This window comes from Lytechinus pictus, chromosome 5 (assembly GCF_037042905.1).
Source record: "Lytechinus pictus isolate F3 Inbred chromosome 5, Lp3.0, whole genome shotgun sequence".
Taxonomy (NCBI): Eukaryota; Metazoa; Echinodermata; class Echinoidea; order Temnopleuroida; family Toxopneustidae; genus Lytechinus; species Lytechinus pictus.
Genome location: NC_087249.1, coordinates 33,681,901 through 33,706,917, shown reverse-complemented (window position 1 = coordinate 33,706,917; position 25,017 = coordinate 33,681,901). Strand labels below are relative to the sequence as shown.

Here is a 25,017-nt window from a genome sequence, read left to right as displayed (position 1 = left end):
AACTACTTTTTTTATTCCATGCTCATTGCAGGAGCCTTACACCACATACTTCCTGAATCTTCAAGGAGGTAAATTTGACCATGCATCAAGAACATTCTCGTCTATCGCCTCGTCATGGAAGAACTGCCAAAGGGACACATCAGATGTCAAGGTAAGAAACTTGATGAAGTTAAGAAATTTGTTTGTATGAGATGATTTTACCATCTGGAACACTTCATAACTTCACTTGAACTTACTTTTACCAAAAGGCATTCATAGGTTTCATAGGTTAAGGTCTTTAGGGCAGTCTACTTCTTTCGATCATTTAATAAAGATATATTCTATATAAATGCTTTGAATAGGAATAATGATAATCATCTTCATCATCATCAGCTTCATCCTGTCTACTTCCTTTGTCACTTATTCCTATAATATTTTTTTCATCGTACTCATTCTCATCCTTTCCCTCATTTGCTGTCTTCCCTTTCTGCTGCTGCATCTCCTCTCCTTTTTCCCCCTTCGTTCTTATTGCTTACTTTTTTTTTCGTATTCCTTTCAATTTGTCCTTCCTCACACCCCTTTCAAAGACAATAATATGAATAGATCAGAAAAGGACAAGTCAAAAAGTAGAAGGCACTGGAGGTGTATAGCTACCGATCCTTCCATGGCACAACATTAGATGATGACTAACATATATTACTTGACAACTGGATGTATGGTGTTCTTAAATATTATTGTACCATGATTATTAATTATTGACTAAGAGTCTTATACAGGCAAATTAGCTTGAAGTATGCCGTCCTTGATCAGTGACATGTACACAAGTCTAAAGTATTATGTACATTTGTGTAGAGAAATATATCGCTTCTTAATTATTCTGCCAAGTTTTAGGGGAAATGTAATCTTTCTGAATGCCATGCTTATTTTTTCTTTATAATTTGATTCACACAGGAATTGATTCCAGAGTTCTTCTATCTACCTGAGATGTTTATGAATAACAATGGTTACCAGCTAGGCACTCTGGATGAAGGGACAGTTGTTGATGATGTTGTGCTACCACCCTGGGCCAAGTCGCCGGAAGACTTCATCAGGATAAACAGGCTGGTATGTTGGACGTGCTCAATCAGGGTTTCCAGCCCATCAGGGAAATCAGGGAAAATTATTTTACTTTTTATCCAGTCAGGGAAAAATCAGGGAATTTGATAAAAAATACCTCAAATCAGGGGAAAATGCCTTAAATGAGGGAAAAATCAGGGAATTTTGATCAGCCCAAAAGTCGAAAGCACGGTAGTCAGTCAGACTCTGTTATATTTTGTTGCGTATAAACAACATCCATTGAATGACTGGTTATGGTGGTACTAATTAGGTTTACATTCTTGTTTTTATACTGTAAATACAAGTAATTCACTGCAACAACTTAGAAAACATGCGAAACTGGGAATGGGTTTAAATAATTATCAGGGAACTTTTAAACTTCATCAGGGAATAATCAGGGAATTTTATTTTCTTGAAAAGCTGGGAACCCTGTCACTATAACAACTAACTTTGCTCTTATCTTTGATCTGCCAACGACTGTAGACGTTCAAAAAGATACTCCTGGGTGTTGATTTTGAGAAGAAAAAGAATCATGCTAAATAGTCAGATAGTTTCAAGATATTTTATTTTACTGAAGATAAAAGGTCTTATGTTTCACTTATATGCTGATTTAGTTTATGTCCAGCCTTTTGAAGAAAAAAAATAAGTATATTACACAATGATACCAATAAGAAATCATCACATTGGAAGAAAAAAAATAAAAATTCATAGTACAAAATCAAATAAAACTTTGAAATCATGTCCTAAAATTTGCAATGACATCAACTTTGTTTTATCATATTGACAGGCCCTAGAATCAGAGTTTGTATCCTGCCAGCTCCATCAATGGATAGACCTTATCTTTGGCTACAAGCAGAGAGGACTCGATGCTGTACGCTCTACCAATGTCTTCTACTATCTCACCTATGAGGGCAGCATTGATCTAGAGACCATTGATGATCCCGTCATGAGAGAGGTAATCTTAAAATCCTAATGATTTTGATTATTTTAATGGATGGCAAGGTCATCGAACTTTGGATGATGACAACCAAAATTGTCCAGTGCTTAGTTTCACAAACTTGTTTTCAATGAAAAATTATGAGCTGCTTTAATCGAGTATTGATTGAAATGTAGCTCTTCAATCAACTGAGAGTGAATTTTGTTGTGTAATTGGTAATATCATTAATGTAACAGAACACATGATTTTGAAGGTATCAACAAATTAAAAGTGGCAGTTGAATGGGATTAACAGAGCTGCCAAGTAGTATGATTTTTCCGTATTTAGTACGTTTTTGCAACCAAAATACGGCAGTACGTTTTTTCTTTAAAAAATATGTTTTTTGTATTAAAAAAAAAAAAAAAAATCATCTCTATATGTCTCTATTTCATAAAACGTACACAAATATGGTTATTAGATCAATGTAATTTCAGGTAACTTGTTTTTTTTTTCAATCATTTTGTAAAACCAGGGTGAGATATACACAAGTTTGAATTATTATTTTTTTTCATCTGCAAGAGCAGTGCACATTTAAGCTTGCATGCAGCTTGAGCGCCGTGATGGGCGAGTGCGCCAAGCATTTTATTATGAAATACACTTTTTGGGGGGAAAATACAAAATATTTATCTCACACGGTAAAAATACTGATTTTTTTGTCAAAATACTGATTTTGGGGGATAAGAATACTGAAAGTGCAAAATACAACTTGGCAGCTCTGGATTAACACTGTTTTCAAGATTGATATGAAGTAAACTGTTTCATGTGATAAATGTTTTTGATACTTTGTTCAAGTATGTGAGTATCAACGAAATTAGGTGACTGTCACTGGATAGTTATGGGTTCAGTAGTCATATAGTGAATTTATGATAATAATTGTAATCCACTTGTATATAGCACTCAATCACATTGAAAAGACATAGTGCTTTACAGATATATGATTACAATGGTCATCAGATTATGTACTATTACCTGGGGAGTATTCCAGCAATGAGCAGTTGGTGCTGTTCATACTTTAATTACTCCATTACCAATTTTGTTTTGGTTGTGTTCTATTGCAGGCTATAGAGAATCAGATTAGAAGCTTTGGTCAAACCCCAGCCCAACTTCTCACTGAGCCACACCCTCCTAGAAGTTCAGCTATGCATTTGGTAAGCTTTCAATATTTAATTTAGTTTCCATCCTTGACTTTGTTTTATATTGGTGTATAGTATGAAAAGTATTTTGTTTGTCACTGAATTTCAGCTCTTCTCTTTGAAGCGGGCAAATACTACTGCCCCTTTCCGAGTCCTCACATTTCTTCCACTGTTTAGCAAGCAATTTTGGGCAAGTACCTGCTCAAAGGGGCAGGCATAAAATCCCTGTGATAGATGCAGAAGTATATGCGATGGAACTTTATTCCTTATCGCGGCACATCCATGTCATGTCTTGTTTTGCGCCATTAATTTTAAATTTTGAATATCACTAATATTTCTTAATCATACAAAGGGAACGCTTAATGATGAGCTAAATTATGCATATGTTTTTAAAAACAAATCACAGAGGTTCCCATGCTTCATGTGTATATGGGAAAGGAAAGATATGTGCATCATCCCTTTCCCATTTTGAGAAATTTAAGAAAAAATGAAATAAAATGAATTAGAGCACGTTAAGGTTTCAGAGAAATTCGAAATTTCTGATCTTCAACGCTATTCGCGGGTAGGAATATCTTCTCTTAGTATACTCATTGATCTACCCCATTTTGCGATCATAATGTGGCTAAATGTTTTGCTCTCACATCTGATCTGACCAAGATAGACAATTTATACCTCTCAAAAATGCCCTTTTCTGTTCTCAAAATTTGTATATAACGCTATAGCTTCCGTGCTTCACACGGGAAGAGGAATCATGTCAATTTTCTTAAAAAAACAGGTTTTATTCAGTTACAGCAAGTCAAATGACATTAAAAAAAATTGCGCTTTGCGAGCGAGGGGGAAACTCCCCCTCCCTGCACCTCCCCCCCCCCCCCCTAGAAAGAGCGCTTTGCGCGCTCTGTAAGTGTTGACACGCTTTGCGTGCATGAACCACCCCCTCCAAAATCAAATCCTGGCTACGCAGTTGTTTCATTATTATATAAAAGTCTTAACAACGTTTAGCTGCAGCTTGTTTTAAGTGGAAATTTTACTCATTTTCTTTTCCCTTCTATCCTTCAATTTCTGCATAGAAAAAAACAATGGCGGGTCGGAAAAGCAGCAATGAAATCCTGCATGCCATGAATATGTGGATGCAACTTCTGTGAAGATACGTTAATCTCAAGGATTTTCAAATTGTTATTCGAATCATTAAAATCTGTTCCCCTTATTTTTTCTTTCTGATTTCCTCCTGTATTAGTCCCCTATGATGTACACAGACCAGCTACAGCAAGAAGTACTCATGATCATCAAGTTCCTCTCAAACTCACCCGTCATCCATGTAGCTGCTAACACCAGTCCTATGGTACCTACTCCGGCCATTATTACAGTAGCTTGTAACCAAACCTACGCAATGAACAAGTGGAACAACCAAACAGCAGGTATGTCTTGTATATTGTAAGCTACTGAAAGGGAGGGGTTAAGGGGGTAAGGTGAGGTCCATGTTGCTGCTAACACCAGTCCGGCTATGGGTCATGAAAGGGCTTGTCGGATGTTTTATATGACAAAATCTGTAATATCCGACAGTTACCAAAGTAACAGTGCTTCTCAGCCAATCAAATCAAGGAAAGTTGATGGACAAAAATGTTGATAAAATGCTCTCAGTCCATATTCTGGGTTAAGATTAATTGAAGTGTAATTTGTCCATAGGTTTATCTTTGTAGCATCTTACCAAATAGCCTCTGCTCTTTCTGTAATTCTTTTCTTCTTCAGGTGTTCCTGGTACTCCTGGGTACTCAATGGATGCTGGCAAGAACCTTCTTATTGAGCTGGACCCACTCGTCTGTAAGTAACAAGAGAGTAGCTGTACTGTAAAGATATTTCTTCTTGTTAACACCTAATGAATGAGATTGAATGCTTGATCTGAAGAATAGGTCAGAAAAAGTCTTGGTGCCATTGGGATTTCAACCTGTCATCTACTGCTATTCGGTCAGCGACCACCAGGCCATTATCGATGCATGGTACATTCATGATGAAATAGAAACACATACCCTTGCCCCTCTGATTTTATTCTGACTTACATTTTCATAGTCCACCATGGACAATAGAATAGAATGTTGACGGCCTGCTGGAGAAGTTTGAAAATGTAAGACATTTCTGGTTATCACCCAGTGAATAAGATTGAATGTTCTATCTGGAAGAGCTAAGAAAAATTTTGGGTTTGAACCTATCATCTGACCCTGCCACAATAGTAGTATTATACTGCAAAGAGCAGTACTATTCTGAATTGGTTCTTCAGGTTCCTACACAAATACAATGGTGATTTTAATTTCAAATTGTTGGTGCATGAATCAAGCTACCTTACATGAACTTATTGAGGAAGGTGGTATAAATAGGTACATCAAGTTTTGACATCTCAACACCAACTTTTTTTTTAAAGTTTGGTGCTATGGCTAGTGTAAATGTCAGCCTACCACTGCCACAAGTTGCCAACACCAAACTTTAAATGAGCTACTTTGTCTATAGACTTTTATGATTCTTGAAAATACATGCATAGTGTTATCATTGCAATATATCATATTGATTTCCCGCTCTAGCTCTCTGCCATGTTCTTTTTACCTCAATTCATCCTTACCCTCTATCTTTCTTTCCCCTATTACTTTCTACTTGTAGCTCTGGGTTAAATTATTGTTCTCAATTACACACACAATTTTCTGTTATTAGATTTATACTTGAAATTTCCATCTGTTTATGTTCAGGATTTGTATTTTCCATTTGTATCGTATATATGCTTGTATTTTGTTTTGTTTTGTGTTATACAGGGCCCCCAAGTACAACAGTATTTGACTACTGATGGGGTTACCCTGTATAAATAATACCAAATAAATAAGATAAATAAATTTGATCTAATTTGATTTGATTTTCAGTATCACAGACTGGAATGCACAGGAGGCAGATTGTAGAGGCGATGGATTCAAACATCAAGTCTAAATCATCCTGCTACATTGCCACAGCAGACAACAGATATGTCATGTCATGTGGTTTCTGGGATAAGAGCTTTAGGATCTTCCTCACAGATACATGTATGTTCACAAACCTAATAGGATTCTAGAAATGCCCCCCCCCCTTTTTTGTCTTACACTCGAGAGATCAACCCCTCATAGTCTCAGACACCCCCCCCCCCCCCCGGACATATCTGGATTCTGGGATGAAGGCTTTGTGGTCTTCTTCACAGATAAGTGTATGCACACAAAGCTTATGATTCTTAGACTATCCCCCCCCCTTTCTCTCTCATTTTCTAAATCAATCACCTCAAAGTCTCAGACCCTCACCCCCCCCCCCATTCGAAGTTTGTCCTCATAATATACATGTACTCATGCTAATTTATTAAATGATATTTTTCAGAACAAGATGTGTCTTAAAATTGTGCTTAAACTTTAATTGAATATCACCGTATACATGCATACTGCCAATATACTAGTCAATACATGTTCATGCTTAGGGAGCAAAATCTTTAGGTAACATTATGCAATCCATAATCATAGGACAATAGGAGGTTCTAACAAGGATATACAAGTTAACATTTACTATTTTCTCCAGTTTTAATTTAACCCCTGATTTAGAAAACATTTTGTAACTAGCTCTCACCTTCTCATCGTCATCGTTCAACTTTTCTTGTGAATACAGGCAAGGTCACCCAGGTGGTATATGGTCATTGGGACATGGTGACGTGTCTAGGAAGGTCCGAGTGTCCTGTTGGTGGGGATTGCTACATCGTATCAGGTTCAAGGGACGCTACCCTTCTGGTTTGGCATTGGAGTGCCAAGCAGCAATGGGTACTAGGAGATAATCATGTACACGGTGAGTAAGATTAGTAGTATCTACTGAGGATCAAGTATCTTCATTGTTAAACATTTAGCAAAGCAACTCGTTCCTGTTAGTAGGAGGTAAAAATTAGATGCATTGGCCCATATTGTGTGAGCACTTGTTTAATTCAAACTATGGTCTAAAGCTGTGGTTTAATTATGTGAAGTCTGACACAATGTCTTGAACAGTAGAGATTCAATTTATCAGGACATTTGGCAATCTTTAATGACAGTCTGGGAGTAATACCTAAACTTGTGTTATTCTTCATTGAAACATAATAAAATAACACAGTAGACGTAAGGAATGGGCAATGTAAATAAAGTATGAACACTTTTGGCGACCCTCACTTTTAGCACAGGTTTAGACCATTGCCTAAGTTGACTTATAATTCAGAGTACATGCCAGTATGTTATTTTTTTATGCAAATTCAATGTAAAGTAAAATAATGCCAAGTATTACATGGATTGATGGTAGAAAATGTACTCCTTTTTAGGGGAGCAATTCTGTAGAGACCTCCAATATTTGGAACGTTTTTGAACAATTTGTCTCTTATTTATAATTGTATGTATGATTTTACTGATGATAAAATCTTCTCCCTTAAATCTTGAAGGTGAGATGGCTACTCCTCGAGCCATTTTGACTGGTCATGACACAGAAATCATCTCAGTAGCGGTTTGTACAGAGCTAGGTCTGGTGGTCAGCGGATCAAAAGGTTAGTACAATGTAAATCCATCAAAATATTTTATTAAAGAAAGTTTTTCTGTGTCAATGATATTTCCTTGTTTTTAGAAAAAAATTTAAACTAGTTAATTTAATGTACAACATTGTTTTGTGTGAGTGTTTTATTCATTGATGGGTTGATGAAATGTTATTAAATTTGTTATATGTGACATGTAGTTTCAAGATAGCCAAGAGGTATTGCTGCCATATCAGTACTACCGACTAGGGTGGTAGCCTCCATTCACAGTATGATACATGTAAGTGGTCTTTACGGCTAGACATGTGTAATATCCTTGTATCAGTGTCCCCAACTACAAAAAAATTATCAAATAAAATTATTCCCCCACAAAAAAATACCAATTATACCACTGACAATTGTAATAAGATATTCTGCTAAGACCGGATGGTTGATTAGAAGTGAATGATTTCCCTCTCGGTATGTTTTCTTTTTACCTTAAAAAAAAATAGTTAAATTGTTTTGTTTGTACTTGTATGATGAATATGAACCTTTGTTTTAATCCATCTTTTCCTGTTAATGTTATTCATATGATACATAACATATAACTGCTGTTCTACTACTTGAGCAAGTGAAAATGTATGTATTATATAAAAGCTTGATTATTAACATGGAGTATATCCTTTCTCCAGGTGGAGCATGCTTGGTTCACACAGTATCCGGTGATCTCCTTCAATCCCTGGAGCCCCCTGCTCCATGCAAGGTACCTCGTCTCTGCTCCATAGCTGCGGAGCAAGGGGTCATCATGGTGACCTTTGATAAGGGTAACATCTGTTCCTTCACCCTCAATGGTCATTTCCTCAACCACACTGATGTCGAAGCTAACCTTCATGTAAGATTATTATTCTTTGTTTTATCGTTGATGATATTCCCAGAACATTTCATTAATGCAGAATTTGGTAACTTTAAAGAAAAGAAAATTGATATGATAAGGATATTCAAAGTTTTTTTTCAGTTTATGATCTATACTTTGTATTGATGTCCCAGGTGGGTGTTTCATAAAGCTGTTCGTAAGTTAAAAGCGACTTTAAGAACGACTGGTGATCCTTCTTGTGGTAAATGGTACATTCATTGCCGATGGTTAAGCGCGTAAGAAAGGTTCACCAGTCGTTCTTAAAGTCGCTCTTTACTTACGAACAGCTTTATGAAACGACTCCCAGGAAACATAAACAGCGGATGTTTTATATTTATGTTGCCAGTGAACTGTTCGCAAAGTTGTTAAGCTTGTACTTTAAGTTTGTTAAGTCGTCTTATGGTTATCTTTGTTTTCTATCCTGGCAATGGGAACATACTCACTTATGAAGTGTCCTTGCAATAACTCTACTTGCAAAAGCAAGAGCATCAGTTTTTAAAGGGTGGAAATGACATGTGCTCTTATGACAATCTCTTCTATCTTAATCTGTCTGAAGATATAGAGATAGTGTTAGGTTTGTGATAGGGTTGTTATTCAGAATCATGTAAGGATTGAGGTCTGCCTTAAAGCTTAGGGATCATGTGCCACTTGGTGAATGAATATGAGAATCTTGAGGAGAAAAAGAATGCTTATATGTTCACCATTGAATATTGTTTTGTTGCAGGCTGTGAGGATGAAACCAGAAGGAGATTATTTCATCACTGGTGGTGACAACCGCGTAGTCCAGGTTTGGAGGACACATGATCATAAACTCATGCATACATTCCCGCTGTGTGATGCATCTATTCTCGCTTTAGACCTAGCTCATGAACAGAGGTAAGCTCACAGAGACTTGAGAATTAGCTCTGACTTAAAGTCACCTGACACTGTACATTTAGTCTATGACTTCTGACGATTTAAGAAGAAAAAACAATTATATTTGATGTGAACTTTGATACACAGAACATCCTACTGTCTGAAACTCTGAATGTCATATGAATACTCAACTATTAGTTATGATATTTCCTGTGTAGTTGTTATAAAAGTGAATTTGATTAATATATATAACACATCTTAGCAATTATAGCATAGCATAGCAATGATTTTAATCCAATTAAGCTTTCACTCCAAACTAGTCTTTTAATTTATCAATATTATTATATCATTTGTCTAATATTTATCTGACTCTCATGTAAGGTATATGTCCTGTTTTCTTTATCAGAAAATATACAAACTGCCTTTCCATCCAAAAGTAGATCATAGTTTATTAGTAAGAAGTTCAGTGGCCATTAGATTAAAGCTGTTTTGGCAGAGCTATTGTATCATTTCTGGTCTTTATATGTCACATTTAGAACTTTTTTAATTTAATGATTTTAATAGCAAATTTGAATCTGAGATTCCAATTTTAAGGCTTTCTCATTTCATTGATTTTGCAAGTTATTCCTCTCGAAAATTTTTAACTGCAATCTTATTACTATTTAGTCATGGAAACATATCAGGCAACCATTACAGGTATCAATATCACAGAAATACTTTCACACAGAACACGTTCCATACATGATATAACTCTTGCAACCATTCTTTGTTTACATCACTCAGAACAATCATCGCTGGCATGGCAACAGGAAGCATTGTGGCCTTTCATGTCAATTTCCAAAAGTGGCATCATGAATACAGGGAGGCATACTGATAAGTAGCTGTAGTTGTTCTTCCTTCTTCTCTCCCAACCTGCTACGGCTAATATCCCACTGTAGAAACGAGTATCCATCACTGAGATAAACCCGAGTACTGTACTGTGGGTAGCCCATTCCTGCACAAGAGTATTAACCCCTTGGAGACCCAGCCCACGTATATGTTGGCTAGGTCTATGTAAAATATGTGGTATAGCATTATCAGGCAGTTTCCATTGGGTTAAACCCAGATTGGCTTTGGGGACCTGGTCGTCTGTGTGTTTAAGGTCATTGGAATGACAGCATTTAGAAGTCAAGTGGATACTGTTGAATGAATGCAGTTATTGATGAAAAACTTCCTTTTGGCAAGTTCGATTCGATTCGATTCATTTATTTTCAATTCTCAACATTGAAAAATACATTGAAAATTCAAGTTCTCTTTGTCATGTAGAAATATCTCTCTTTCATAAAGAGGAGTCTCTGCGTTCATCTGGCAAACATGCTCATGACTTATCACATTGTTAGATTTCTGTAGCCTATAACAGGAAATGATGTATAACAAGCTTTCATGAAACAAGAGTGTAACAGTAGAGTTAATACAAGGAAAGATACATGGTCTAGAGGACTTATTGGTGTACTGTGTCCCATTTTATATGCACAAACACACTGAATACTGTCAACAATGAGGAACTGGAGTCCAGACATTATGTGTATATTGCATTAATGAATGAAAGATACCTTCATGTGATCACGCACACCAGTAGTTGTAGCAAAAATATACTTTTATCCAGTGGTTATCTTAATTAATTCTTCATTTGGTGATAAAATGTGAGGGAAAATATAGGACATTTTGTATTGCTCAAAATTGCCAATACAAAGATGAAAGAAAATATTTAAAGTGCAAATTAGACTGGCAAATTTATCTATGTCAATATTTTGTTCAGGTTTGTGGCACTTAATGGATTGTGCAAGAGACCATGATTAATTTGTTATTTGGAAATAATTTTGCATTGTAGTAGATGTATACCACTGATAGTAAAGGAATATCGTTCTTATTTTAGAAGGTTAACAAGTTTAAATATCACAAAGAATTTTCACTAAAGTTGATCACAATCTTATCTAATGGAAAGAGCTAAAATGTGTTATCCAAGGATAAAGAATTATACACATGAAACGCACTAACTCAACGCATACTGAAGTCTTGAAGAAATATGAGAGAAGGTTTAAGGCTTAAATATACTTTATAAAGAGAGGTGTTGTACATTCCACTGGCTTGCAGAATATTTTCTTGGACAAAATATTTACAGTTTCCCAAACAATCAGTGTCATGTTGCATAAAATACTAGTCTGGTAACATTGCCGTTCTAAGCATAATCACCATGGGAAATGAGCCATCGAGATCTTGGTTTCCATGGTTGTTTCTTAAATGACGAAGTTACCAAATAAGGTTTTTGCTTTGGAACTCTATTGTATTAGCTGAGCATTTGGCATGCCAGTTACTTAATCTTAATCTGAAATAAAGACATATCTGACATGGGTGTTAATATCTTATGTAGAAGGGGTTTTTAATTTAAAATGAAAGATTTCCATATGAGGTATTACCTGTCAAGATAATGATATCAAACAGTCCATAAGTCATTCTTAAGTCTAAGCATTTTTATTTCATTCTCACTTTTTATTTTCTATTTCTTAGTTTTAGCAACTGTTCATACCAAGATACGTATATTTGTAGCTCTTGTAGAGTTATGTTGAAGTGTGTAATGACCCAAAAGCATTCACTGGAATAGACCAAAGTGTGTGTATAATTCCACAATGAAAGAAATTCTTAGTGCTCAAAGTGCACTATTGATAGACATACATTCTGTGGATTCTGTCCGTTATTGTCTACTGTATATGACATATGCAAGAAACTAGTGAAGTACATGTAGTATATTTACTATTCCTTTATGAACATATCGATGAACATATATATGCAAAGGAAACCAATGTATGGTTGCCTTGAAGATCAAACTCACATTGAATCTTGTACATTCGTTCGTTGATGCTATGATCTGATGTGTGTAAATTGTACAATTACGACATTGTTGATATTATACATACAGTGTACAATTTTGTATAGATACTGTATACAATTATCAGATTCTTTGTTTTTTGTTGTTATTTTATCAAAAGGATAATACAACTGTGTTGTATAAATGAGAATTGTGACATGCATAAATAGCTGAATTACTATTAAGACAGAGACATGAAGAAGATGCACGAGTATGGCAGAACTTCTGATTATGAATGTATTCCGCCGTTCATTAAATGAATAAATCTTGTATATTCCTACCAATGTTAAACAGCCTACTACTCTTTAGAAGTGCCCTTGTTTAGATGGTGTAGAATGTTTGGTTAAATTGTATGTCCAATGCCATAGTTGCAATAGAATTGCATATAGATGTTTAGATATTCTTTTCCGAGTCTCACTGTCCTGTCTAGTAAATTGTACATATACATGTTAATCTCATAGGCTTTATGTCTTCTTAATAGCACAGATCCTTTCTGACTGTGGTTAAATCTTTTCTTTTAAATCCTTCTTGAAATTTAACTATGGATACTCTAGAAACTAAAGGCTTGTAAAGGATGTTTTGGAATATGTATGGTATCATTTCTTTTTCAAGAAAATCTGAATTCACTTTTTCAAATAGATAAATTCAACAATTTGACAGAATAATCGCCAAAGCAAAATACTGAGAATTTTGCAGGTGTAGTTGGACCTTTGCTTTTACAGGCAAACTGAATTAAATCATAGGTAATACAAGGTTGAGGTTTTGAAAGGGAGAGATGTTATGTTTAGCTCCATTAACAGATTATCAACTCTTTGTGACAAACACCTGGCCCATCTCTTAGATTGAATTATTATCAATAAACTTTGGATAGCCTTGTGAGATGAAGGGATTTGATAAGTATAGCAGAACTGGGCTCGGTAACATAGAAGATAGCATCAATTATACGATTGATTGTAATTGTAGGTCTGAGGCAAACCATGTACAGACAAATACAATTGATTGTAAATATCAATTGCATCTCCTTAAGAAACAGGGTCCTTTCCTCCTGTGTTTTCATACTCTCATTAAGTAAAATAAAGCACTGAAATTTACATGATGGCACAATTAATTTTTTATGTTAAACCACATTTCAAACCACAAATACCAGATAGTTCCAACAATAATAGTGACAGTATTCAATCCTAGATATCTTAGCAACAATGTCACATATCAAATGTTTATATTATTGGCTGCTTATTTATTACTCTGAACATCATTACTTGACACAGACAATCAAAATTTAGAAATGAAAGGACAATAAAATCAAGCTTTCCAGAGCTTGCCAATCCCAACTAATAGTGCAATCTATGGTTTATACTAACATAAGGTGGAAGCTTCAACTTGTTTTTATTTCACTCATAGATTTCATTGTCAAACAAACACTAGGGCCCAGTTACACAAAGATCTATGATCAATGGCAACTTTCAAACAGCAATTCTAAGTGGTTGATAGTGTGTACATTTATGCGTATGCAACCATATCTTGATTGGTCATTACTATCATGTAATTGATGACAAACCTTTGTGATACAGGGCTCATATTCTGGTTATTTGTAGTATGCCTTGCAGCATTGGTCATTGATGTTCTCCTGCAATACTTTGCTTGTTAAGTACCAGGTGATCAGGGGCCTGTTGCAGAAAGAGTTGCAATCAATCGCAAGTCAAAAAATCATGTGCAACTTGATTTTCAACAAATCAACAGCGCGCATTTGGGACTTGCGATTGATTTTTTGACTTGCGTTTAAACGCAACTCTTTCTGCAACGGACCCCTGGTAAATCATGCAAGAATTAAATTGATTTTTGGTCAAAGAGTTAAAGTAATCGTTAAATTTGAATAACTTGAACATTGTTTTCAAATCAGTAACATGTTACCTGTACATTCCACTTTTCAAAATAGAAAAACATAAGCCATTGTTATTTTCCAACCCATTTTCTCAGAAAGGAAATTTATTGGCACAAATTGGCACATTTTTTGTTCAAAGCTGTTGATTTTGCAGTCATTGTTATTACTAAAACAGATTACAAATCAGATATGTCTATGTTTGTAATTATTTGATGCACATCTCACTCCACTCTTTTAAATCTTATAAACAATGAATTTCTCTAGAATGACATAATCCATCAGATATGAACAAAATTATTTTTTCTAAAACTTATGCCATACAGTTCTCAGCCATAATTTCTTTCCAAGAACTAAAAGATTCAAGATGAAAATTCTTGCAGCTTATGTTATTGCTTTAGTTGGGTTTTTTTTTAGATCTATATATTAGCAAAGCTCTTTGTAGTTGTTTTAAAGTTCATGATGAGGAAGTAAGCCCCATGTATTCACTTTATTTAGTTGTCCATTATGAACTGTTATTTTAGATGTATAAGTGAGGTGCTGTATTTTAGACCCGTGATGAATCATTAATTTGGTCTCATATTTGTGTTCTGTTTTGATTTATTGCTATTTTTGTTTCTTGTTGCAAATTTTTTATGATTGGTTATTACAGTGCGAGTATTTTTCATTGAGTATTGGTTTTAATTTTGGTAGTAAACTGGCTTTGGTCAATTCTTTTAAGATTTGAATTTATGATATATTAGAAGGCATGTTTACCTATTGGATGGTCTTATAACCTAATGACCAGTGTCTGAAGCACTATCATGCATTAAGTCCAACAGATAGGTACATCAGAAAGGACCTAAAGCCATAAATTGCACACTTACAGGCTTATATTTTCCCAAAAAACGACCAACTTCTCTGATTTGTAACATGAATTTTTTAATATTCTGTATGGATTTATTGATGATGTTGCATGAAATGATTTATTCGCAATATTCTTTTTATAGCGTTACATCATAATGAAAACATTGTTGTTGCTCTTCTATACCCCTTTACACCTGGGTGTTTGAAAGAGCAAAAACATTGGGAATGTACTTGTTCAAACAATCACTGTTGAAAGTTCCAAAAGTCAGGATTTGGCCCAGCCCTTGGTTTAAACACTGTTTGAAATAATATATCTATCTCCAAAAAGGGTAAAAGAATATTTGAAAATTTGTGAATATAAAACCTAGATGACCTTCTCACCATTTTGTGTTTGATTGGATCAGTGCCCTGTAACATAAAACAATGCAATTAATGTTATGGTCGGGTGGGTGTTTCATAAAGCTGTTCGTAAGTTAAGAACAACTTTAAAAACGACTGGTGAACCTTTCTAAAGCGCTAAATAATCACCAGTAAACACTTACTGGTGAATATCATTAACCAGAAGAAAGGATCACCAGTCGTTCTTAAAGTCACTCTTAACATACGACTAGCTTTATGAAACGGCCCCGGGGTGTAATTCATCAATACAGGGTTTGTGAAGAACCTGTTATTAATATCAATCATGAAAATAATTGTATCTTCTTTTTTTATTAATGTTACAGGGCACGAACTGTTATATTATGTATAAAGACAAAACTTTTTCAATTATTTTCTCTTTGTATTCATTTGAAATTCCAAGTCATATTTTGAATCTAAAAATACAACCGTATATTATGTACATGCGTAGTGATGGAAGAATTACAGAAGAAAATATAGATAGATTTTGAATTACATTTTATCATATTCAAGATAACTATGAAATGGTACAATTTGCAATAATTTTCTGTATGTCTCATGAGTACTGAGTATGTTTGTTGTATTGTTAATCATTTCTTTCATTTGTTTTTCTTTTCTGCTTCGTATATTTTTGGATTGTAGTTTTTAGCAGATGTGTAGTTTGTGTTACTGTGAAGTACTTGTATATTTTGGCTCTTTGTTCATGATGGGACTCCTAGGGTATAATAAATGAATCTTATGAGATTGTAAAAAAAATGATGATTTCATCGTGTTTTATTTCATTAAACTGAATGATGAAGGGTAGTTTGCTGATATAGGCTTTAATCCCAATATATATCTTATCTTTTTTTCCTTCGATTTGTTAATATAAATTTTAGAAGGTCATCATCAGATTTGATGACCAGGGGCTCATAACAAAGCTTAGTTATCATCGAAGAACTTTTTTACGATTGATTCCATTGACTACAATGTACAATCAACCGTGAAAATCAAGCTTACAATCAATTGCTAACCTTTGTGTTATGGGACCCTGGTATGTATGTATGTCAGATATAAAGGAATAGATGATAGAGTATGGTGACTTCATCCTTCAATACCCTTAATTAGAAAGTTTTTGAATTGCATAGAAAGCAATAATAATGGAAAAGAGTTACTCATTATCACTGAGACAATCATATATGAACAAGTTTTGTGAAAGCAAAACCTTGCATCATACTCACATAATAGGTTATCTTAAAGGAAAATCAAACTTTGCAATTTATAGTACCCATAATTAATAATTTCATCAAAGTATACTGTGGTATCCTGGGATTTATGTAAGACTATTATTCTGGGGAAAAAAATCAAAGAAAATATCTATACATAACAAACAGTACACGTAATAATCTTTCCCTTATCATCTTCATATATTTTTGCTCTCACTTTCTTTCCTCCAGTTGGCAATTACAGTAAGGTGTTGATGGAAAGAACACTGTTATGAATATCCAACACTGGTCCTACATGGTTAATAAAAATGATACCAATCACATAAGTTTAACTTTGAGTAACATCACTTCTGTCATGCACCAACACCGACGCCCGTTTGGGTTTTCTTATTGGTTTTAATGTTGCCCAATAACCAACAAAATATTTGGATAACGAATGTGAATTCACCCAACAATTACCTTAGAAGCACGCCTGTGTCTCTCAGTCGATCAAAACGGATGAAAGTTGTCAGATGTTAGATAATAAATCAGATTTGTTATGACAATATCTCTGAAGAAATCAATTGTCCAACAACAATTTCGTCACTTGACGTATAAAAACAGGTTTTCATAATTAAACATGCAAGGCAATTTCGTCCTTATCCATGCCTAACTTGTATTTACCGCCCCGTCTGTTAAGACACATTTTGGTAACTGCACATTTTAGTCAAACAAAATTGTACATGGCATGACATGATATTCAGAAAATGATATCATATTTCACCTTTCTTTCTTACCTTTTCTTTCCGTATTCAAAGTTGTTTTTAAGTTATGTTACCAAAATGCGCATATTGTCCAAAATGTGCAGGCACATCAGATTTTAACTGCACAAATTGGTAACAACGGATCCCGTCATGCATAGGGGCAATTCCATAGGTTGGTGGACATGAGCTCAATGTGTCTTGGTACATATAGCCCATCTGAACCGTAACGTGAGTAACCACTTTATCTGCACCCCTTGTAAAAACCATGTGTTCTTTATTTTTCTAATTATATACAAATTTGTCTCCCTAATATACTTCTTTAAAATGGATATAATCAATTTTCATAAAAGCCTTGCATGAGGACACTTTTCACTTATGTCCACTTTTCATTTTATGCATGTCCAAATCATGTAACATGAGTAACCGACACATTTCAAAGATTTGCCAGGAGCATTATGAAATTTCCCAAGTTTTGTTTTTATACAAAGGATAGTCAGACTGCGTACTATGTTGTGATAAAGAGATGTTTAGTTCCTATCAATAATAATGGAGTTACAGCTCCAAGTATGAGTCAAGGTGTCTCCAAATGTAACGTGAGTAACCGTGGAGTAGCCCATAGGTGCACTATCGGCACATTTTAGTTACAAGTATGTGTTACCAGAATGTACCATAACAAGGTTATGGTACATTCTGATTGTTTACCAATATGTGCCATAACAAACCTCCCTTTATGTCTCGTTGCATGTGACGTCACGTTGCTGATCTCACTGGCATTCCAAATTATTTTACAGAGAATCATTTGCAAATACTCTTAAATTTTGTAACAGCTAATATGTTATCTTGTTTAGATTTGAACAGATCGACATCCATTCATTCGTTGACTGGAGGTTAGAATTGGATCAGGCTTTCATTGACAGGATATGAACCCATGACCCTCTGTTTCAAAGTCTGGAGACTAATCCACTGGGTTATATATCAATTTTTATGGCTATATCCGTTAGAAAAGGCATCGAGCCCTGTCGCTCCCAATGAAAATGTTGAGGGGGCAAATAAAATTTATATAGATTTGCCCCCCCCCCCCACCATAATTTTGGCAATTTGAAAAATCATAAACTTCATATACATATGTCTTTTAAAAAGCAAGGGAAAACAATATGTCTTTTAAAAAGCAAGGGAAAACAATATAAAATCATAAAACTTGTCATAAAAATGAAGTCTTTTTACAATGTGTAAGGAGTAAACATAACATACAAAATATTCAATTACCTCCCTTGAATGTCTCATTGCGTGTGATATTGCGGCTCTGGTATTCCCCGTGATTGATTATACTGAGATTAATCCTAATAATACTTGCTTATTCATTGTTCGACAATTATGTTTCTTGCTCGAAACGTAGCTGTGTGACCTTGCAGCTGCTCTCACCGGCATTCCCCATGATTATACAGAAATTAATCATTAATTCTATGCAAATACTTATTAACAGCTAATGTTTTATCTTGGTTAGATTTGAACAGATTGACATCCATTCATTCATTGACTAGAGGTTGGGTTTGGATGAGGTTTTCATGAAGGTAAGGCAGACTTCATGATGGAGGGAGAGAAAAAACGACAATCAAAGCGAAAAAATCGCAAAATTCGTAGTCAACTTGGACTCGGTCGATCAGAATATTTCTCTGACTCTGATGACACTGAGTTACCTGAACCTCAACCTCGGAAGGGGACTGGAATGACAGCCATGGAAGTTGATGGAGAAAAATCGTGTGAGGAGACAAGAGGTGTGCAGGATCTGATGCAAGTGGGAATGAGAAGGCCTAAAAGACAAACCGGTAGAAGAAGTGTTTACTCCCGTGATCACCACAAGCCTCGTGTCTATCCCGGTAGAGATGACATCCGAGAGGGAATATTTACAGAAGACACTGAGACAAAAGATGATGCTAGTCGTCAACAATCTGGCCGTCACAATACAGCTTGGCAAACCCATGACGTCAAAACCAGACCACCAAATAACCAACTGGAAAATCACATCCGGTCTCCATCAAATGATCAAGGAGATGTTGACATTGAATCGGAGTGCTGTCGACATATTGATGCTACCAAGAATCAAAATTTGGATCTTGATCAAGGAGGTCATCAAGCTGACAGGGAACCTCAATATCACATTAATACACCTGAAGTTATTACAGATGACTGCCCACCAGATGACGTCAGTTTTATCTCTGAAGACCTCAGAGATGACATACCCGTTGTCCATGAAAGGAAGTGTTGGGGTCACATCATCGCGTATAAAGAAAACGGCCAAGAAGATGTCATGTGCACCTCTGAAGGTAATGCTTACAGCAGTTACAGGATCTATATAGAGAAAACGTTGGCGTTAGTTTTCTTTTCCACGATTAAAACTAGTCTTTACTAGGTTTCTTCATTTCTTTTTTTGGTGTCTTATACACGTATAATGCACAGGGCTTTAAAAAATTGTCGGTATCATCAAATCATACTCTATAAATCCATTCCATTGTAGTTAGCATATTCACTGTTTCATCAACTATTTTATTTGCTTTGGTTCGTTGATATAATCATCCCTATCAATAATGCATCTACATAATATGTACCAACGCCCCTGTTCTTCAATACACAGATCCACCACGCACATTACGAGGAGAACCAAACCTGCGGGACGAAGGCGCACTATCTGACAGTTTGAGTGGAAGAGGGAGAGAATACAACCTTCATGGCCAAGAAAAAAAACGACCAATCCGTAGCAGAATCATCGGAGCCTAGTAACCATGGTAATGTAATTGGTTGCATTGGTGCTTCGCGCTTCAAGAGTGCTAGCTCATGTAAGGTGCAACGCCCACGCGATCCAAACGGAATTGTAAAAAAAAAAGATAATCGCGGTAGTTCACACCCGAATATTGCGAACTGTGCGTGGGGTCGGGAGAAAGAGCCCATTGCAAGACGAAAATACTTGCAGTATATGAAGTATATGAGGGGCCACGACAAGATTCTAGTCGAAAAAAGCCCGACCTTTCACCACCCAGAAAAACCTCATATTGTTGCAATCCCAGATGGACTTGTCAGTTGTGAATTAGGTTGCAAGGCTTGCAAAAATGACGACGACAGATATGGTCTTCTGGAAATCAAATGTCCTGTTAGCCTAGGTTCTGGTGAGGTACCAAAACTTCATAATACCCGATTCCTTAAGGAATCTTCAAGTGGTCGCATTGAACTTGACATCAATCATGAATACTTTTATCAGGTACAAACTCAACTAGCAGTGACTGGACGTCCGTGGTGCGATTTCTTCGTGTACAATGACCGTGGTGGATTTTTCGTTCAAAGAATACGACCTCGCCTCAGAGAATGGAATTTCAAAGCTATTAAAGCGGAGCAATCCTTAATTGCTTCTGAAGAGAAAAAAATCGAGAGTCAAATGTCCTCTAGTACGTCCTAATATGTTCATGAAGGACCTGATGGGTATACCATTCACAATTCTGACGTTGTCATGACTTCAAATGGCTCAAAACAAATTTTGTGTTTAGTGTGACAAATGGGACTTAAATTTTAACGATGAAAAGACGAAAATAATGATCTTTAAATATTTTGAAGAATGATTAAAACATATCAATTTCCTATGAAGGATACACAAATAGGCATTATGGACACTTATTAATACTAATGCATTACGAACACTAATAAATCCGGTCTATATTTAGACCGTCTGGAACCTTTTCCGCAGCAGTCAAGCGTGCTAAAAACTCAAATTTTTTATGTTAATGATAAAATAGACTTTCAATAATAAAAAAATCAAAAAATTATAAGCATGCTGCATCAAACCCATTGTTCTCTATAATTCCGAAGTTTGGGGACTATAAAAGATATTTCATGACCGAAGCAGAATTGAAAATTATTGAAAAATGTTGTACCAGAAAATATTCAAATATGATTTATCAAATACACTTTGTACAGTAAAAAGTGCAGTATTATCAGAAACTGATCGATACCTAATGACTTGATAAGTTCTAAAATCGGTTAGGTTTGGCATCATAACATGGAAGCCCCAAACCCAAGCATTGTAAATTTTAAACAACTTTCACTAAAAAAAGAAATAGAAATACTTTTGATGTATGATAATCCGAATACATTCTCGGTAAAACGTCTTGTAAAAGTACTGGTTGATAAATTTAAAGAGAGGTATATAACATATTGGAGGAAAGTCTTGACAAAAATGCCAATGAATGCATAAAAAATTAATTGAAATTTGAATAAAAGTATTACCTCTCATACTTTTCTACGTTCATGAGATTTCGTAGACGTGGAACTAGGTCATTGTCTCAAAAATAAACATTAACACGATTTTGGTTGATTTATGTTAATGTCAGACTAAATATTGTAACCGAATCATTCAATAAATTGAGAAAAATGATTGCACAAACACCAATTGCTTTGTTTATCGTATTTATGCTTGTATGACTTTTTTCTCTTGCTGGAAATGAAATTTTTTTAAAAATCTAAATTAAGTCAATCATGCATTTTTGATTGATACCAAAATTTGTAGCTTCATGATATAATGGTCCGCTATAGGTCATAATATGTGTATAAGTTATAACGAATTAAACTCGGCTTACTTGTCATTCCTCTAATGTTTACATTTCGTAAGTGCAAAGGTTGAATTTTACACTTTGATTAGAGTTATAAACCTTATCGAATGCTCATGAGATCAATTTTCATGAAGTAATAAAAAGGTTTAAATAAAGAGTTATGAAAGGAGGGGCTTATAGCGATTGATGTCAATTACCACTGGAATGCATAGGCGGATCCAGGGCCGAAGCGGCCGCCCCCCCCCCTCCCCCTCTTACTGGCGACGCAAATAAAGGAAATAAGAAGAAAGAAAAATAATGGAGAAAAGTAAAAACAGGAGGAAGGAAAAAAAGCATTTTGTTTAAGCCTGTCACTCTAACAACAAGTTGTTTAAACTTTTTTGTAATTGTTTACAGTTGTTTGAAAAGTTTAAACAACTTGTTAGAGTGTTAGAGTGACAGGCTTAAACAACGTGCTTGAGCTTTTAAACAGCGTTTTTACAGTGCGGAGGAAATAATAAGCCCCTAAGATAATTATGGTTAATATCACACTTTTGTTGTGAAGGAAGCAAAGTCCATGTTGCATGGTATGATAACTGAATGAACTCAGAATGTACTATACAAATTGACGGGATTGCAGCTTGCCATGCCCATAAATCTTTTCAAAACACAATGATCGTTGCCTGGGGGGGGGGGGCACTTACATTGACGAGTGGATACCATGCGCGACCAAAAAAAAAACACGTAAAAAGGATGTCTTTTTCAAGATAGGGCACGTTACGTACGTAACGTGATAAGGGTGTCAAAAACACAAAAATAATGAAAAAAGGGTATCTATTTCGCTAGGAAAGCTACGTGTTTAGGGTCAAATTTGCGGGGATGATAAAACAAAATTAAAATGTTTTATAAAGGATGTCCTTTATGCACCAACACTACGTGTTTAGAGTCCAATTTGCGCGAGGTGTGGAAGGTGGGGCCGTACTCAACCAAATGATGTGCATGGTGTGTGTAAAGGTAAAACCGACGACCGACGGACCCGTGACATAACAATAAAATATCTCTGTAGGCCTACTTGTTTAGGGGTTCATTTCAGGGAATACTTGCCAAGAGTGTCGTTTTGTTTCCAATACTTGTTAAGGGTAGGGTTTCACACGCCAATACTTGTTAAGAGGTGCATTTTCAGATTATGGAAAATACGTGTTTAGGGTGCTTTTCGAGACCCCATGGTCGCGCATGGTATCCACTCGTCGATGGAACTGGCCCCCCGGGGATCATTAAAGCTATTCGGTGGATATTGAAATGTGATGGGTGTATACTAACACAGAATCACCATGATTTTGATGGTGTTTGCTAAGCTTTCGATGGGGTCACTTCCAAGGATATTCCTGCCAGGTTCTCTGGGTGCCTCACAATTCTTATCTCGCCGGCAATGTAATCTCAGTAAGCTGAACATTATCAGGTAAGCCGAACATTTAACTTTACAGTGGAATTATTTATGCTATTGCATTTTGAAAAGTTACCCTGTACGTTTAAAGCAATTCCCGGTTCATAATACAAAGTCATGACGCTCTACCGGTTTCAGAAATGTAGTTTTATGCAGCGGACATACTTTTTATGAAGTTGAATAATCTTACCTTGATAGTATACGTTTAAACGTCGTTGTCATGGTCAAGACCCATGTCAAAATATCTAAAGATTTCTCGTAAAATGTCATATACAAAATTATAACTTGTAGCAGCGAAGGCCTATACCATGCTAGAAAATGATGTAATTTATATTTGTAAATATAGACGAAGAACACATAAACTGACCAGAGTAAATAAGCAAAATAAAAGCATTGCTTTAAAATGGTGTAGCAATTATTTTCTCTATTTAGGATGGCGGGCAAAAACAAACTAATCGTTATTTTAGCTAGGTTTTACTTTATTAATAGATTTTTTAGATTTTTTAGATTTTTAAAGATTTTTTTAGATTTTTTAGATTTTACCTATATCTAAAAATGTATGAAATGCACGAGTTATAATTTATTCACTTATTTTATGTAGGAATCTTTACGTTTCTACAAACCTTTGTTGCAAGAGGAAGTCCAAACTTAGCTATTTCCATGCAACAAGTTCCATACCACTCCTTGATAAAACCATTGGTGATGTCTTGATTGAGAGTGCAGAGAAACACCCTGATAAAGAATTCGTCGTATTTTCATCTGGAGATGTGAGGAAAACTTTTAGGAATTTCAAAAATGAGGTGAGTTGTTCAACGACCAGGTTAATGTTTAATATTAATAATAATAATGCCCAAAATTTATAACTCGCTTTTCCCAAATGAGCCCAAATCGCTAACTATTTGGGTTTACCTAATTCATACAAAAAATGTAATACAGAGTAATATTCGTTCAATCTTAAAGGATTGTTGCTGGAATGCGCGCTGTTGAAAAATTATAGAGAGTTTTCAGTGAGCGATGCGACGTAAGGAAGAATGATTTATGAACAGATAAAAATAGGTCTATTGTCAAATTCCCGTAATGAAAAAGGACAACAAAGAAGATTTGTCGAAAATTGATGAATTAAAACAAACCAGCAGTTTACCCCTTGATTCTACACAATCGACATATTTGCAATTCTTCGTCGGCTTCGATACTTAAGTACGAATATGCTGTTCCGGATCACCGGATTTCGACAAAGACCTCTCATCTGTTTACATGATGGTCATTATCATTATACGCTGTTCTTGATTCCTCCGTATGTCTCTGAGCGAAAGCTCGAAACTAACTCCGCAAATAGATACACTTACACATAATTATGCAGAGAACGCAAACACTTACATTATAATACACATACAGATCACAAGCCCACCCACACACCCACACACACACACCCTCACACCTCACGTCCCCAACACACTTCTTTTTGCAGGAGTTTATGCATTTTATTCATAAATCAATAATAAATTAACATGTTCACATAATACCAAACACAAATGAATACAATTTAAATGTGACAATA

General features: G+C 35.4%; 3 protein-coding genes across 4 annotated transcripts in view; all 3 read left to right on the top strand.

The window, feature by feature from the left end:
* LOC129261520 (neurobeachin-like) overlaps positions 1-16,250 on the top strand; it is a 29,850-nt gene extending 13,600 nt beyond the window's left edge. Inside the window, exons 6-17 of the mRNA XM_054899579.2 lie at positions 32-151; positions 931-1,083; positions 1,862-2,029; positions 3,109-3,198; positions 4,418-4,598; positions 4,930-5,001; positions 6,084-6,239; positions 6,844-7,017; positions 7,634-7,735; positions 8,392-8,591; positions 9,337-9,488; positions 10,251-16,250. Of these exons, the coding sequence (XP_054755554.2) occupies positions 32-151; positions 931-1,083; positions 1,862-2,029; positions 3,109-3,198; positions 4,418-4,598; positions 4,930-5,001; positions 6,084-6,239; positions 6,844-7,017; positions 7,634-7,735; positions 8,392-8,591; positions 9,337-9,488; positions 10,251-10,341 (1,659 nt within the window). The 3' untranslated portion in view covers positions 10,342-16,250. The remainder of the gene's footprint in view (positions 1-31; positions 152-930; positions 1,084-1,861; positions 2,030-3,108; positions 3,199-4,417; positions 4,599-4,929; positions 5,002-6,083; positions 6,240-6,843; positions 7,018-7,633; positions 7,736-8,391; positions 8,592-9,336; positions 9,489-10,250) is intronic.
* Positions 16,251-18,943: 2,693 nt separating this feature from the next.
* On the top strand, positions 18,944-22,303 carry LOC135154136 (uncharacterized). The gene is made up of 2 exons (XM_064099416.1): positions 18,944-19,765; positions 20,074-22,303. The coding sequence occupies exons 1-2, from the start codon at positions 19,027-19,029 to the stop codon at positions 20,214-20,216; spliced, it is 882 nt and encodes a 293-aa protein (XP_063955486.1). The 5' UTR covers positions 18,944-19,026; the 3' UTR covers positions 20,217-22,303.
* A 425-nt stretch (positions 22,304-22,728) lies between these two features.
* Positions 22,729-25,017, top strand: part of LOC129260261 (medium-chain acyl-CoA ligase ACSF2, mitochondrial-like) — a 15,542-nt gene continuing 13,253 nt past the window's right edge. The window contains exons 1-3 of one of the 2 annotated variants that reach the window (XM_064099414.1): positions 22,729-22,759; positions 23,340-23,474; positions 24,061-24,259. In XM_064099414.1, coding sequence (XP_063955484.1) covers positions 22,737-22,759; positions 23,340-23,474; positions 24,061-24,259 — 357 coding nt within the window. In that variant the 5' untranslated portion in view covers positions 22,729-22,736. Of the gene's footprint in view, positions 22,760-22,949; positions 23,475-24,060; positions 24,260-25,017 lie in introns of those variants that run through there. The other variant, XM_054898276.2, reaches the window with a different exon arrangement.

What these genes read in the sequence shown, in the direction of transcription:
- LOC135154136 (XM_064099416.1), top strand. Translation starts at nt 19,027, where the DNA reads ATGATGGAGGGAGAGAAAAAACGACAATCAAAGCGAAAAAATCGCAAA. An exon ending in TGTCATGTGCACCTCTGAAG is followed by an intron (nt 19,766 to 20,073) that starts GTAATGCTTACA and finishes TTCAATACACAG; the next exon opens with ATCCACCACGCACATTACGA.